The following is a 12,273-nucleotide window of genomic DNA, read 5'->3' on the forward strand; positions in this document are numbered from 1 at the left end:
TTTGTAGTGTGGGGTGTCTCTGCAACAAAATGTAAAACAAATATTAAAATTTTAAAAATTAATCAGTTAAGCTGATTTTGAATATCATTTTGATTAATCGGACTCTGAAAAAGAAACTTGTCTGCCTCTAATTTCTGCAATTAATATTTTCAACTCTAAGGGTCGCTGTTTGAAAGGTTGTATTTTTATACTGTCTCTCTCCCTCTCCTCCTCTCCTTGTGTTGCTTTACGCGTTTATTTCCCAGCGTTTTAATAGACGACACAGGAGCAGTTCATGTTTGCTGGGAAGGAGAGATTTTTCCTTGTGAATACGCATTTTATGTTTAATTTGCAGAGTGGAACGACCATTATGCTTTCTCAGCACGGACATTTTTAGACAGATCGGTGTTTCTTGTATGTGTTTTTAGAAAGGATCCGGGTTGGACAGAACAATGAAACGGCAAGTACTTTCTTTTCTTTCCATGCTCTGTGTGAGCTACGCGCTTGGACAGGTCAGTTACATCATTCCCGAGGAAATGCCCAAAGGCTCGGTGTTAGGAAACATAGCTCATGATTTGGGTTTGGATTTAAAAAGACTGAAATCAGGTAATGCTCGTGTATTTACAGGGGGTAGTATGGAATATATTCGCCTCAATAAAGAGAGGGGAGTCCTTGTTGTTCAAGAGCAGATAGACAGAGAGGCTTTGTGCGGGGAGACGACGCCTTGTGCTTTGCATTTTCAGCTTATTCTAGAAAATCCCATGGAATTGTTTCGTGTCACAGTCGAGATTTCCGACATAAATGACAACTCACCTAGTTTCACGCGTGCGGAAAAGCGCTTTGAAATAAGCGAGTCTGCAGCTATAGGCTCGAAATTTATATTAGAGAAAGCAATGGATTCTGACATTGGGACAAATGGACTGCAAGAATATACACTTTCTCCGACTGATAACTTTGTTTTAAAGCTACAAAATCAAGCAGATGGAAGCAAAAAGGTTGAGATGGTTTTACAGAAGCCGCTAGACAGAGAAAAGCAAGAATCCATGACGCTGCTGCTAACAGCTACAGATGGAGGAGAGCCGCAGATGTCGGGGACAATGCAGATATTCGTCACTGTTCTAGATGCGAATGACAATGCTCCAGTATTTGACAAACCATTGTACAGAGCTAAAATATCAGAAAATTGTCCAAAGGGAGTCAGTGTAACCACTGTAAAAGCGTCCGATAAAGATATTGGTCCAAATCAGGAATTGTCGTATCTCATATCTCCAAGCAAACATCATTTGACTAAGATGTTTAATATTAACCCTAAAACTGGTGAAATTACTCTGACTGGGGAAATAGATTATGAAAAGTCAGCCATTTATCAAATGGATATTGAGGTGGTAGATAGTGGTGGTTTGTCGGATTCCACAAAAGTAATAGTAGATGTAATCGATGAAAATGACAATTTCCCCCAAATAAATATTGCCTCAAAGTCGGATAACCTTTTGGAGGACGCACCAAAAAATACAGTAATTGCAATGTTAAGTGTAAGTGATCCAGACTCAGAGAGTAGCGGAAAAGTTGGGTGTTATATACAGGATAACATTCCCTTTAAAATAGAGACGACTTTAAATGGGTTTTATAGATTAGTTACAGAAGTAGCTTTAGATAGAGAAGTTTCTACCACGTATAACATTACAGTGACCTGCTCTGATGAAGGAGTGCCATCCCTCTCCAGCAGCGTCACTCTCACCTTACAGATCTCTGACGTGAATGATAACGCACCTGTCTTTGAGAGAAGCTTGTATGAGACATATATTGTTGAAAACAACACACCAGGTGTCTCTGTATTCACAGTAAAAGCCACATATGCTGATTGGAACCAGAATGCTCGTGTTTCTTATATCTTGGAGGACTCCTCTGTTAACGGAGTGCCAGTCTCCTCCTATATATCTGTTAGTGCTGATAGTGGAGTCATCCATGCAGTTCGCTCTTTTGACTACGAGCAGATCAAAGATTTCCAGTTCTATGTCAAAGCGCAGGATGGAGGCTCTCCTCCTCTCAGCAGCAACGTGACTGTGAAGCTGATCATCCAGGATCAGAACGATAATCCACCTCAGGTTTTGTATCCAATCCAGACTGGAGGCTCCATGGTGGCTGAAATGGTGCCTCGTTCAGCAGATGTGGGCTACCTGGTGGCTAAAGTGGTGGCTGTGGATGTGGACTCTGGACAGAATGCCTGGCTCTCCTATAAACTCCAGAAAGCCACAGACAGAGCGCTGTTTGAAGTGGGCTTACAGAATGGAGAAATAAGAACTATCCGTCAGGTGACTGATAAAGATGCTGTGAAACAAAGACTGACTGTCATAGTGGAGGACAACGGGCAGCCCTCTCGTTCAGCTACAGTCATTGTTAACGTGGCGGTGGCGGACAGCTTCCCTGAAGTGTTGTCGGATTTCGCTGACTTTCCACACGATAAGGAATACAATGACAACCTGACTTTTTACTTAGTGTTGGCTCTGGCTGTGGTTTCCTTCCTCTTCATCACGTGTTTAGTGGTTATAATATCAGTAAAGATCTACAGATGGAGACAGTCTCGCATCCTGTATCACTCCAGCCTCCCTGTGATTCCATATTATCCACCTCGTTACTCAGACACTTTGGGAACTGGGACTTTGCCACACGTGTACAATTACGAAGTGTGCAGGACGACTGACTCCAGAAAAAGCAACAATAAGTTTGGCAATACTGCTAAACAGAACCTGTTGATAATGGACCCAAGTTCAACAGGGACGATGCAACGGATCCACAGTGAGACGAGCATCCTGGATGAACCCGAATCTCCACTAGAGGTTAGACATCAATATCGATAATGAATACTCAATTTTTTAATAGTCATTATATTATTCTTCTGGATATGATGTTTTCTTTTTTTACCTACTCTAAATCAGGTTTTGTGTTATTGTTTTAATTTCTACCACTGTATCTCTATTTTTTACTATGTTCTTACATTAGGTTCTGCAGAAAACACGTGTTTTTTTTTTAATATATTTTAACAATGACAGCAAAAATTATTTTTGCTCACGATTAATGGAAAAAAAAATAGGGAAATATACATGTATCATATCAGTAATACAATTTTGGCATTTGGTTGAATCAGTAAAAAGTGATGTTAATAATAAATAAATAATAATGACTGTAAATTATATAATATAATATAAAAAGCAGATGACACTGCTTGTTATACGAAAAGAGATGTATCATTTACAATGAAATAATATCAATATTAATAATAATAAAATAATAAGAACAATAGTAGTAATAAAATAATTATTATTATTAATATTATCATTTTTATTTGTTATTTATTTATTTATTTATTTATTTATTTATTTATTTATTTATTTAAATACTTTTTGAGCCATATTAGTTATTGTGCTTGTTTTGCGTATTTTTTCTTTTTCAAACCATTTAACAGAATCGCCGCTATTGGCCAGTATGTGGCAGTCTTAGATATGACTTGTAAATATTCCTCCCCTTTACATGGGATCTCTCAGACAATAAAACAACCCTCAACGCCTGCAGTTCGTTGAACGGATCTATTCCTCCTCAAGCTTAAACCGCCTCATCTTTTTTGGACGGATATTTAATGCAGTTTTGACGTTTTCCAGCTATTTTCTACTGGATTTCGAATCGGAATATCCCCGTTACGCAATGAGACGAGAAGTGCTGCTATTCTTCTGCGTTTTCTGCGGAGACGTGGTTTCAGGGCAGGTCAGCTTTTCTATTCCCGAGGAAATGGTGAAAGGCTCGTTAGTCTGTAACATTGCTCAGGAATTAGGTTTAGAATTGAAAAGGCTGAAGTCGGGCAATGCTCACCTTTATTCGGGGGACAGTGGAGAATACATCGAGCTAAGCAGGGAAAGGGGTGTCCTTCTTATCAAAGAGAGAATAGACAGAGAGTCGCTGTGCGGAGACATGACTCCCTGTGCTCTACATTTACAGATGATCTTGGAAAATCCGATGGAGTTATTTCGAATAACTGTAGAGATTACCGACATTAACGATAATGTGCCCAGCTTTGCGTCAACGAAGAAACGTTTTGAAATCAGCGAGTCGGCCTTTATTGGGTCAAAATTTGTCTTGGAAAAAGCTTCGGATGCTGACATTGGCGTGAACGGTCTTCAAAGCTATTTGCTTGAACCAACAACAAATTTTGCTCTTAAACTAGAGAATCAAGCGGATGGGAGTAAAAAGGTAGAAATGATTTTACAGAAGCCTCTAGATCGAGAGAAAGAGAGAGAAATATCTTTGTTACTGACTGCTGTGGACGGCGGAGAGCCGCGGATGTCAGGTACAATGCAGATAACTGTTAATGTGTTAGACGTAAACGACAATGCACCAGTTTTCACTAAATCCGTGTACAAGACGACATTAGTGGAGAATTCTCCGCGTGGGACAAGTGTTATTGCTGTTAGAGCTTCAGATAAAGATGAAGGGTTAAACGGGCAGGTTTCATACACGATTACAAAAAGCAAGCAACGATTATCCGAGCTCTTTCAAATCGATAGAAAATCCGGGGAGGTTATTTTGACAGGAGAAATAGATTATGAAAAGGCCAAGCTCTTACAAATAGACGTGGAGGCTACAGATAACGGAGGGCTTTCTGATTCCAGTAAGATTGTAATTGATGTGATTGACATTAATGACAACAGTCCCCAGTTAAAAATACTCTCAAAATCGCCATCTGTTTTAGAAAACGCGCCTGAGAATACTGTGATTGCCATGCTCAGCGTAAACGATCCTGATTCCGAAAGAAATGGCGAGGTGAAGTGTAAAATCAATGATGAAATTCCTTTGATAGTAAAGGACGCAAAAAACGGATTTTATAGTTTAGAAACAGGCGTAGCTTTAGATAGAGAAGAAACACCCCAATTTAATATCACAGTGACCTGCTCTGATGAAGGAGTACCCTCCCTCTCCAGCAGCGTCACTCTCACTTTGCAGATTTCTGATGTGAATGACAACTCGCCTGTTTTTGAGAGGAGCTCATATGACGCATATATTATAGAAAACAACACACCAGGTGTCTCTATATTCACAGTTAAAGCTACAGACGCTGACTGGAACCAGAATGCCCGTGTTTCTTACATTCTGATGGACTCCTCTGTCAATGGAGTGCCAGTCTCCTCATATGTATCTGTGAGTGCTGATAGTGGAGTCATCCATGCAGTTCGATCTTTTGACTACGAGCAGATCAAAGATTTCCAGTTCTGCATTAAACGCAGGATGGAGGCTCTCCTCCTCTCAGCAGCAATGTGACTGTCAAAATCCTGATCCAGGATCAGAACGATAATCCACCTCAGGTTCTGTACCCAGTCCAGACTGGTGGCTCCATGGTGGCTGAAATGGTGCCTCGTTCAGCAGATGTGGGCTACCTGGTGACTAAAGTGGTGGCTGTGGATGTGGACTCTGGACAGAATGCCTGGCTCTCCTATAAACTCCAGAAAGCCACAGACAGAGCGCTGTTTGAAGTGGGCTTACAGAATGGAGAAATAAGAACTATCCGTCAGGTGACTGATAAAGATGCTGTGAAGCAAAGACTGACTGTCATAGTGGAGGACAACGGGCAGCCCTCTCGTTCAGCTACAGTCATTGTTAATGTGGCGGTGGCGGACAGCTTCCCTGAAGTGTTGTCGGAGTTCACTGACTTTCCACACGATAAGGAATACAATGACAACCTGACTTTTTACTTAGTGTTGGCTCTGGCTGTGGTTTCCTTCCTCTTCATCACGTGTTTAGTGGTTATAATATCAGTAAAGATCTACAGATGGAGACAGTCTCGCATCCTGTATCACTCCAGCCTCCCTGTGATTCCATATTATCCACCTCGTTACTCAGACACTTTGGGAACAGGAACTCTGCCACACGTGTACAATTACGAGGTGTGCAGGACGACTGACTCCAGAAAGAGTGAAAGTAAGTTAGGAAGAGCTGGTAGTCAGAACATGTTGATAATGGATCCAAGTTCTACAGGGACAATACAACGGATACAGAATGAGAAGAACTTCCTGGATGAACCTGACTCTCCTATTGAGGTTAGACTACCATCCTGATGTTTATTCAATTTATTGATTGTGGTCATCACTTTTTCGTGTGATATATACATAAATTAAATAAAAACGTACCCGTGGTTTTTATGTGTAATTTTGATTTCATGTTATGTCTCCAATTTTCATAGTAATCAAAATTTTGTTTTTGCTGAGCATATTTATTAAGTGCTTTTGACTTTTTTTCATTTGAAGTGTGTCAGGCTTTGCTCAGTCGAATAACTGAGTGTATTTCAGCACCCCGGACAGTGGCAAATTGACTGTGGCTTTGGAAATGCCCCTTTTATGCACTTGTCTTTCTTCCTGCTTTTTCGTATACCTAATTTCTTCTTAATTAATTTTTGTTTGTTTTTTGCTTTATAATCAATTTTTTCTCCATATTTTAAATATTAGATTTAAACTGGTTCAAGTTTAAATTATTGTAATATTTTTTTCTCAGTGTTTCTCTTAACCGTATGTGTGGATTTTTGTCGCACTATTATGGTCTTCTCTGTACTTTCACCATTTGTACTCATCGGGCCGCTGTTGCCCAATGTGTTGAGGTTTAGAGTAGGGTAGCTTTCATAACACATTCACCAAGACATAGTTCTTACCATATTACTGTGGAGCAGTCAGAAACACATCGCACTCGCTGGGATTCATCTTTCTTCTGTGGACATTTTAAAGTGGAATTGCCTTGGATCATGTTAAATAGTTTTTAATACTTTTTGTGTCTTGCTGGATTTACATTTTAAACGAGCAGATTTCGGCAGCTCTCCCGCGACAGTGGAGACAAAAAGAACAATGATACGGCAAGTACTGGTGATCTCCGTCCTCTGCTTCGACTATGTGATCGGTCATGTTAGCTACTCAATTCCCGAGGAAATGGCAAAAGGCTCGTTGGTCGGAACCATTGTACAGGATTTAGGTTTAGATCTGAAACGTCTCAAGTCAGGAAAAGCTCGCCTTTACACGCGAGACAGTGCTGGGTTCATCGAGCTGAACAAAGAAAGGGGAGTTCTCCTCATTAAAGAAAAAATAGACCGCGAAGCCCTCTGCAGACAGACGACACCCTGCGCTTTGCATTTTCAAATCACTTTGGAAAATCCGCTGGAGTTATTCCCTGTAACAGTTGAAATTACTGACATTAATGATAATGCTCCAGTTTTCCAAAAAGAGGAGAGGATTTTTGAAATAAGCGAGTCGGCAGCTGTCGGCTCAAAGTTTATGCTAGAGAAAGCCGTTGACCCTGATATTGGAATAAATGGTCTTCAGAGATACACGCTTAAGCCTATTGATAATTTTATTCTTAAATCTCATCCTCAGTCTGACGGAAGCAAAAAGGTGGAGATGATTTTACAGAAGCCTCTAGATCGTGAGAAACAAGAGCACATATCTTTAATTCTGACAGCGGAGGATGGAGGAGAACCGCAAATGACAGGGACGATGCAGATTCACATTACAGTTCTAGATGCAAACGACAACGCACCAGTTTTTAGTCAAGCTATCTACAAAGCAACCATCACTGAAAACTCAGAAAAGGGAAAGCTCGTTATTAAGGTGACTGCCTCTGATGCAGACAGTGGACAAAATGGAAACGTGACGTATGTTGTAGGAAATAGCATGGATCCGGTTTCAAAATTGTTTCGCATTACTCGTAAAGGTGAAGTCATACTGGACGGACCAATCGACTACGAAAAAGAAAAAATATTTAACCTCGACATAGAAGCGATCGATCAAGGTGGACTCTCTGATTCGAGTAAAATAATAATTGATGTAAGTGATGTGAACGACAATAGCCCAACTATAAATATGATATCCACTTCGGCCTCAGTACCTGAAAGTTCAGCACTGAACACAGTCATAGCTTTAATAAGTGTTGATGACCCAGACTCTGAAAATAATGGTAAGGTTAACTGCGTTATAAATGAAAACGTGCCTTTTAATATTAAATTTACATCAAGTAATATCTACAGTTTAGTGACAGACGGTGAATTAGACCGAGAAAGGCATTCTGGGTATAATATCATAGTGACATGCTCTGATGAAGGAGTACCCTCCCTCTCCAGCAGCGTCACTCTAACATTGCAGATTTCTGATGTAAACGATAACGCACCTGTCTTTGAAAGGAGCTCATATGAGGCCTACATTATAGAAAACAACACACCAGGTGTCTCTGTATTTACAGTAAAAGCCAAAGACGCAGACTGGAATCAAAATGCCCGTGTTTCTTACATACTGGAGGACTCATCTGTTAACGGAGTGCCAGTCTCCTCCTATGTTTCCGTCAGTGCTGATAGTGGAGTCATCCATGCAGTTCGATCTTTTGACTACGAGCAGATCAAAGATTTCCAGTTCTGCGTTAAAGCGCAGGATGGAGGCTCTCCTCCGCTGAGCAACAACGTGACTGTTAAAATCCTGATTCAGGACCAGAATGATAACCCACCTCAGGTTCTGTACCCAGTCCAGTCTGGTGGCTCCACGGTGGCTGAAATGGTGCCTCGTTCAGCAGATGTGGGCTACCTGGTGACTAAAGTGGTGGCTGTGGATGTGGACTCTGGACAGAATGCCTGGCTCTCCTATAAACTCCAGAAAGCCACAGACAGAGCGCTGTTTGAAGTGGGCTTACAGAATGGAGAAATAAGAACTATCCGTCAGGTGACTGATAAAGATGCTGTGAAGCAAAGACTGACTGTCATAGTGGAGGACAACGGGCAGCCCTCTCGTTCAGATACAGTCATTGTTAGCGTGGCGGTGGCGGACAGCTTCCCTGAAGTGTTGTCGGAGTTCACTGACTTTCCACACGATAAGGAATACAATGACAACCTGCCTTTTTACTTAGTGTTGGCTCTGGCTGTGGTTTCCTTCCTCTTCATCACGTGTTTAGTGGTTATAATATCAGTAAAGATCTACAGATGGAGACAGTCTCGCATCCTGTATCACTCCAGCCTCCCTGTGATTCCATATTATCCACCTCGTTACTCAGACACTTTGGGAACTGGAACTCTGCCACACGTTTACAATTACGAGGTGTGCAGGACGACTGACTCCAGAAAGAGTGACATTAAGGTTGGCAGAACTGGTAGTCAGAACATGTTGATAATGGACCCCAGTTCTACAGGGACGATGCAGCGGATGCAAAGTGAGAAGAGCATCCTGGATGAACCCGACTCTCCTCTGCAGGTTAGAATGAGCTAGGCATCTTATATTTAAACATACGTCTTATATATCAATCACTGTTTTAGTTGTAACTAGTCAATGTGATTTCAGCACCATGGTTAGCAACATATTTATTTAATATATTTATTTAAACCTCTCTCTTTCTTAACATGATAAATAAGCTTTGAATGTTCTATTTCATTCATTTTCTCGAGTATTTAAAATTCATAATTTTATTTATGTAAATTTTTGTGTAAGAAGGCAATTCCAACTGTTTTAGTGCTTATGTTCCTCATCAAACATATTGGAAGTTACAAAGTTTTTTATTATCATTATTTATTCCTAAAATGCAGTTCCGTGATGTGAACTCTCTGGGCCGCTGTTGATCAACGTAATGGTATTTAAATAGCGTTCATAGAGAAGGAAAGCTCCATGTTGTTTCTCAGTAAGAACGGGCTTTTCAGTGGAGCACGTCGAAAGAAATAATACTCACGGAATATATCAATCTCTGGATCATCTTTTTCTTCTTCTTGGCTACAAATACATCACCTTTCAGCAATATTCTTCTTCAAAAAATCTGACTGACATAAGCGGATGTATTTTTGCAGGACTGATGCTCCCGATATAACAATGACACGGCAAGTACTGCTGGTCTTTTCTGCCGTCGCTTTACATTTGGTGCTCGGTCAGGTCAGCTATTCCATTCCTGAGGAACTGAGCAAAGGATCGTTGGTTGGTAACATAGCTCAGGATTTAGGGCTGGATATTAAACGGTTGAACGCGGGTAAAGCTCGCATCCATATGGGAGACAATGCAGAGTACATTCAGCTTAACAAGGAGAGGGGGCTCCTTACGATCAGAGAAAAAATAGACCGCGAATCTCTCTGTGCTCAGACAACGCCTTGTGCTTTGCATTTGCAGATTGCGTTAGAGAACCCGATGGAAATATTTTCCGTAACCGTAGAAATCACTGATATAAATGACAATGCTCCTGCATTTGAAAAGGAAGAGAGAAGATTTGAAATTAGCGAATCTGCAGTCGTTGGCTCCAAATTCATGCTAGAGAAAGCAATAGACCCAGACATCGGGTTAAATGGTCTACAAAGCTATTCCCTGAAGCCAAGTGATAATTTTATTCTTAAAGTGCACAGTCAGTCCGACGGCGGAAAAAGAGCTGAAATGATTTTACAGCAACCTCTCGACAGGGAAAAAGAGGAATTTATTTCATTGTTGCTAACAGCAGTAGATGGCGGAGAGCCGCAGCGGTCTGGCACTATGCAGATTCATATTACAGTGTTAGACGCAAACGATAATGCTCCCGTTTTCACACAACCCATTTACAAAGCTACAGTCCAGGAGAACTCAGTCAAAGGAACACTAATCACTAAAGTCAGTGCCTCTGATGCAGACAAAGGCTCGAATGGAGAAGTAAGCTACGTAATAGGAAATAGCGCGAGATCTATTTTAGAAATATTCCACATTACTGAAGATGGTGAGATAATTTTAAATGGGCCTATAAATTATGAGAAAACCAAAAAATATGAAATCGATGTAGAGGCGGTGGACCGGGGAGGTCTTTCTGACTCTTGTAAGGTAATTATTGATGTAGGTGATATTAATGACAACAGTCCAATTATCACAATTATTTCGTCATCTGTTTCAATAGGAGAAGATTCAAAATCAAACACAGTGGTAGCTATAATGAGCGTTAGTGATCCTGATTCTGAAGAAAATGGTAAAGTCCGATGTGCAATAAATAAACATACTCCATTTACGATTATGTCAACATCTAGTAATCTGTATAGTTTAGTGACGGACACTGAGTTAGACAGAGAGAGCGCCTCCGAGTATAATATCACAGTGACTTGTTCTGATGAAGGAGTACCCTCCCTCTCCAGCAGCGTCACTCTCACCTTACAGATTTCTGATGTGAATGACAACGCCCCCGTCTTTGAGAGGAGCTTATATGAGGCCTACATTATAGAAAACAACACACCAGGTGTGTCTATATTCACAGTAAAAGCCACAGATGCTGACTGGAACCAAAATGCCCGTGTTTCTTACTTACTAGAGGACTCCTCTGTTAATGGAGTGCCAGTCTCCTCATATGTATCTGTCAGTGCTGATAGTGGAGTCATTCATGCAATTCGATCTTTTGACTACGAGCAGATCAAAGATTTACAGTTCTGCATTAAAGCGCAGGATGGAGGCTCTCCTCCACTCAGTAGCAACGTAACTGTAAAAATCCTGATCCAGGATCAGAATGATAATCCACCTCAGGTTTTGTACCCAGTCCAGACTGGAGGCTCCATGGTGGCTGAAATGGTGCCTCGTTCAGCAGATGTGGGCTACCTGGTGACTAAAGTGGTGGCTGTGGATGTGGACTCTGGACAGAATGCCTGGCTCTCCTATAAACTCCAGAAAGCCACAGACAGAGCGCTGTTTGAAGTGGGCTTACAGAATGGAGAAATAAGAACTATCCGTCAGGTGACTGATAAAGATGCTGTGAAACAAAGACTGACTGTCATAGTGGAGGACAACGGGCAGCCCTCTCGTTCAGCTGCAGTCGTTGTTAACGTGGCGGTGGCGGACAGCTTCCCTGAAGTGTTGTCGGCGTTCACTGACTTTCCACACGATAAGGAATACAATGACAACCTGACTTTTTACTTAGTGTTGGCTCTGGCTGTGGTTTCCTTCCTCTTCATCACGTGTTTAGTGGTTATTATATCAGTGAAGATCTACAGATGGAGACAGTCTCGCATCATGTATCCCTCCAGCCTCCCTGTGATTCCATATTATCCACCTCGTTACTCAGACACTTTGGGAACAGGAACTCTGCCACACGTGTACAATTACGAGGTGTGCAGGACGACTGACTCCAGAAAGAGTGACTGTAAGTTAGGAAGAGCTGGTAGTCAAAACGTGTTGATAATGGATCCCAGTTCTTCAGAGACACTGCAGCGGATACAGAGTACAAAGAACATCCTGGATGAACCTGATTCTCCTCTAGAGGTTGGTTATTTGGGTTTGAAGTCACCACTATTTTTTATTTTATTTTATT

The 12,273-nt window shown here is 41.2% G+C and overlaps 2 protein-coding genes and 1 pseudogene across 8 annotated transcripts in view; all 3 read left to right on the top strand.

Moving 5' to 3' along the window:
- The window catches only part of LOC106950274 (protocadherin beta-16-like), a 16,651-nt gene extending 13,814 nt beyond the window's left edge, over nucleotides 1-2,837 (top strand). The window contains exon 2 of the mRNA XM_015037025.1: nucleotides 2,110-2,837. Coding sequence (XP_014892511.1) covers nucleotides 2,110-2,837 — 728 coding nt within the window. The remainder of the gene's footprint in view (nucleotides 1-2,109) is intronic.
- Nucleotides 1-12,273, top strand: part of LOC106950266 (protocadherin gamma-A11-like) — a 165,445-nt gene that overhangs the window by 97,071 nt on the left and 56,101 nt on the right. Inside the window, exon 1 of one of the 7 annotated variants that reach the window (XM_015037009.1) lies at nucleotides 9,641-12,224. The exons of 5 other annotated variants lie outside the window; for them this stretch is intronic. In XM_015037009.1, coding sequence (XP_014892495.1) covers nucleotides 9,807-12,224 — 2,418 coding nt within the window. In that variant the 5' untranslated portion in view covers nucleotides 9,641-9,806. Of the gene's footprint in view, nucleotides 1-9,640; nucleotides 12,225-12,273 lie in introns of those variants that run through there. One more of the 7 variants, XM_015037016.1, reaches the window with a different exon arrangement.
- LOC106950275 (protocadherin gamma-A11-like) lies at nucleotides 3,436-6,080 on the top strand (annotated as a pseudogene).

This window comes from Poecilia latipinna, unplaced genomic scaffold (genome assembly GCF_001443285.1).
Source record: "Poecilia latipinna isolate Pla-1442-1.1 unplaced genomic scaffold, P_latipinna-1.0 Scaffold388, whole genome shotgun sequence".
Classification (NCBI taxonomy): domain Eukaryota; kingdom Metazoa; phylum Chordata; class Actinopteri; order Cyprinodontiformes; family Poeciliidae; genus Poecilia; species Poecilia latipinna.